Here is a 2,388-nt window from a genome sequence, read left to right on the forward strand (position 1 = left end):
AAAGAAGTAAGCCAAATGCAAAAGTTTAAACACATCATCAAATAACACAAATCACTTAAAACACACAAAGCCTAGTCCAATACTGTAAAAAATAGAAAGTTCCCAGCAAAGTCGCCATTTTATCGCTTGTGCGCGTGCGACGTGGTACGTCGTTAGGGTTAAGGAGTCGTCACCTAGTTGTTTGGTTTAAGGTCACTAGAAGACCTAAGTGGATTGATCTTTAAAAATTACAAGGTAAGGGAATTGTTGTGGCTAGGAAAAATATTAGCACTCCAAATGCACCTTAACTGAGATAAGTTGCATTGTGTGGTCTGGATGTGATTTAAAGATGTTGATGGGTTCCTAACCAGTTATCCGTTTATGGCTTAGAATAAAGATTTATGCTCATCAACAAAACTAGCATCTTGAATTTATTATGGGCTCGTATGCCAAAATAAATCCTTATAGGAAGAATCCATGGAGGTGCTTTAACAAGATTCACCTATCTTGTAAGATGAAAGTGTTTCTCATAACTCGTATAAAATGGTAATAAAATACCCCTAATTAAAATTTATGATTACTAAAAAAAATCTAAGAATTTCTTAGTCAACTCCTGATATTTAAATACCAACCAAATTATAGGTCCAACATTTATATCAGAATATTGACAATTAATTTTCAAAGAAAGAAAAAAAGAAAACTTAAGGTTGTTGAAATATTGACCAAATCCTTAAGGAATTTTACAAACTTGTTGTAAATTCCACAAAAATGCAAAGAAATACATTTTTTTTTTTGTAAAACAATGCTAAAATATTTTCTCTTTTTTATAAATAAAATGCAATGTTTTTGTAAGGATTGAGTCGTATGCAACAAGCAGAAATAATTTATTTTTCATATGCAATTAAAACATTGGATTAATTAAATTTTTTCTTTCCCCTTTTTTAACAATTATTTAACACAAAATAAAATAAAATAAAATAAAATAAAATTTCCTAGTCTACTCCAGATATTTAAATACCAGCCTAATTGCAGGTTCAACATTTATACCAGTATTGACAATTAATTTTCAAAGAACCTATAGATCCCATCCCTATCCTGCCACTTCAGCACCTTTTGATCTTCTCAAAGATCATTACGAGCCCTCTCTTATAATGTTTTTGTAGATTCTGAAAATTCTATGGTAGATCAGAACGAGAATGAATCCGGGAATCTAGGACATACTCATCCTGGAGCTTCAGTTCTCCTCTGGGGAGGGGTTTTTATAGATAGAGAGGTGAGTCGAGGGGCCTCCCGCTTTACTGATTTCTCGAAATCGGAGGATCATCTGCCTTGAACAAGGAGTTGTTCTCGATGTGAGATCAGCAGCAAAAGAAAGAAGCATAAAGACGTAGCACCACCTACTCTTTCAACCGTAGAGTCGGGGTTAGCCCTAAGTCCTCACTGGTTTTGTAAAAGTAAGTAGTCATTGGTCCTTCTGACTAGCCTTCCTCGGTCACAACAAAGTGCCTTCGATTGGAACTTCGATTTGCATGTGTTAAACATATAGCTAGCGTCCCTTCCAACTATCACAAGCAGGTGAATGAATCCCCTTTCCTGGTGTTGCCCTTACTCTCATTGCAACAGAGCCATTTATATCTGCCACTTGATCAGTAGAGGCAACACGCTTGATGTTAAGATGAATGGCCTTATTATCTGCACTTTTCTTTTAAGGCCCTGTTATTACTACTTGAGTAAGGGAGGAAGATAGTCCTTTTAAGAGGGAAGTTTTGATGCAACACGTTCATGCAGGAACGATTAATTCATCTTTCTTATTATCGTGTAAAGGGTGCTATTCATTGGCAGTCCGATGACGCGCTAGGAGTGACACGACCAAAAGATTGATGTCTTCTCCCAAGTGCAGGAGTGTCGAAGTAATAAATAACCCGGCAAGGCCGGGGTCGAACCACAAGGAGGTTAATTGTATAAATTATAGATAACAATAATACAAAAGTAACAATAACAACAACAACAACAATAATAATAATAACAGTGAAGAAGAAGAGGAAGAAGTCGATGAGAACTTTGAGATGAAAGATTAACGTAAGGATTAAACAATGATAACAACAAATGTCAAGGTTAGAGGATCCACTAATGGTACTTCAAACAAGTATAGTATAAACCCTTATTATTCAATTGGAAACCACACACAAGGAGGTTCCAATCAGATTATAAATTGTTAACATGATTACATTAGCTATCTTATTCGAATAATGCTAATACTTGTAAATGTTGTCAGACATTCATGATTATAACTTATGTTAACAACAAATCAAGTTCCTTTCATAGCTCAGGTGTCGGTTATACCATACAGTATGGGCTATGAAAGTGCCAAGTATTTGTTGTACCAAGTGTTATACAACATAAATCTAG

The 2,388-nt window shown here is 35.1% G+C and overlaps 1 protein-coding gene across 1 annotated transcript; it reads right to left on the bottom strand.

Moving 5' to 3' along the window:
• Window positions 1–1,081: 1,081 nt before the first annotated feature.
• Window positions 1,082–1,594, bottom strand: LOC133694355 (uncharacterized mitochondrial protein AtMg00530). The gene is given in 4 exon segments (XM_062115852.1): window positions 1,082–1,234; window positions 1,237–1,287; window positions 1,290–1,415; window positions 1,543–1,594. Coding segments are annotated over 4 exon segments (381 nt in total). The 3' UTR covers window position 1,082.
• Between the last annotated feature and the right edge of the window lie 794 nt (window positions 1,595–2,388).

This window comes from Populus nigra, chromosome 5 (assembly GCF_951802175.1).
Source record: "Populus nigra chromosome 5, ddPopNigr1.1, whole genome shotgun sequence".
NCBI classification, from domain to species: Eukaryota; Viridiplantae; Streptophyta; class Magnoliopsida; order Malpighiales; family Salicaceae; genus Populus; species Populus nigra.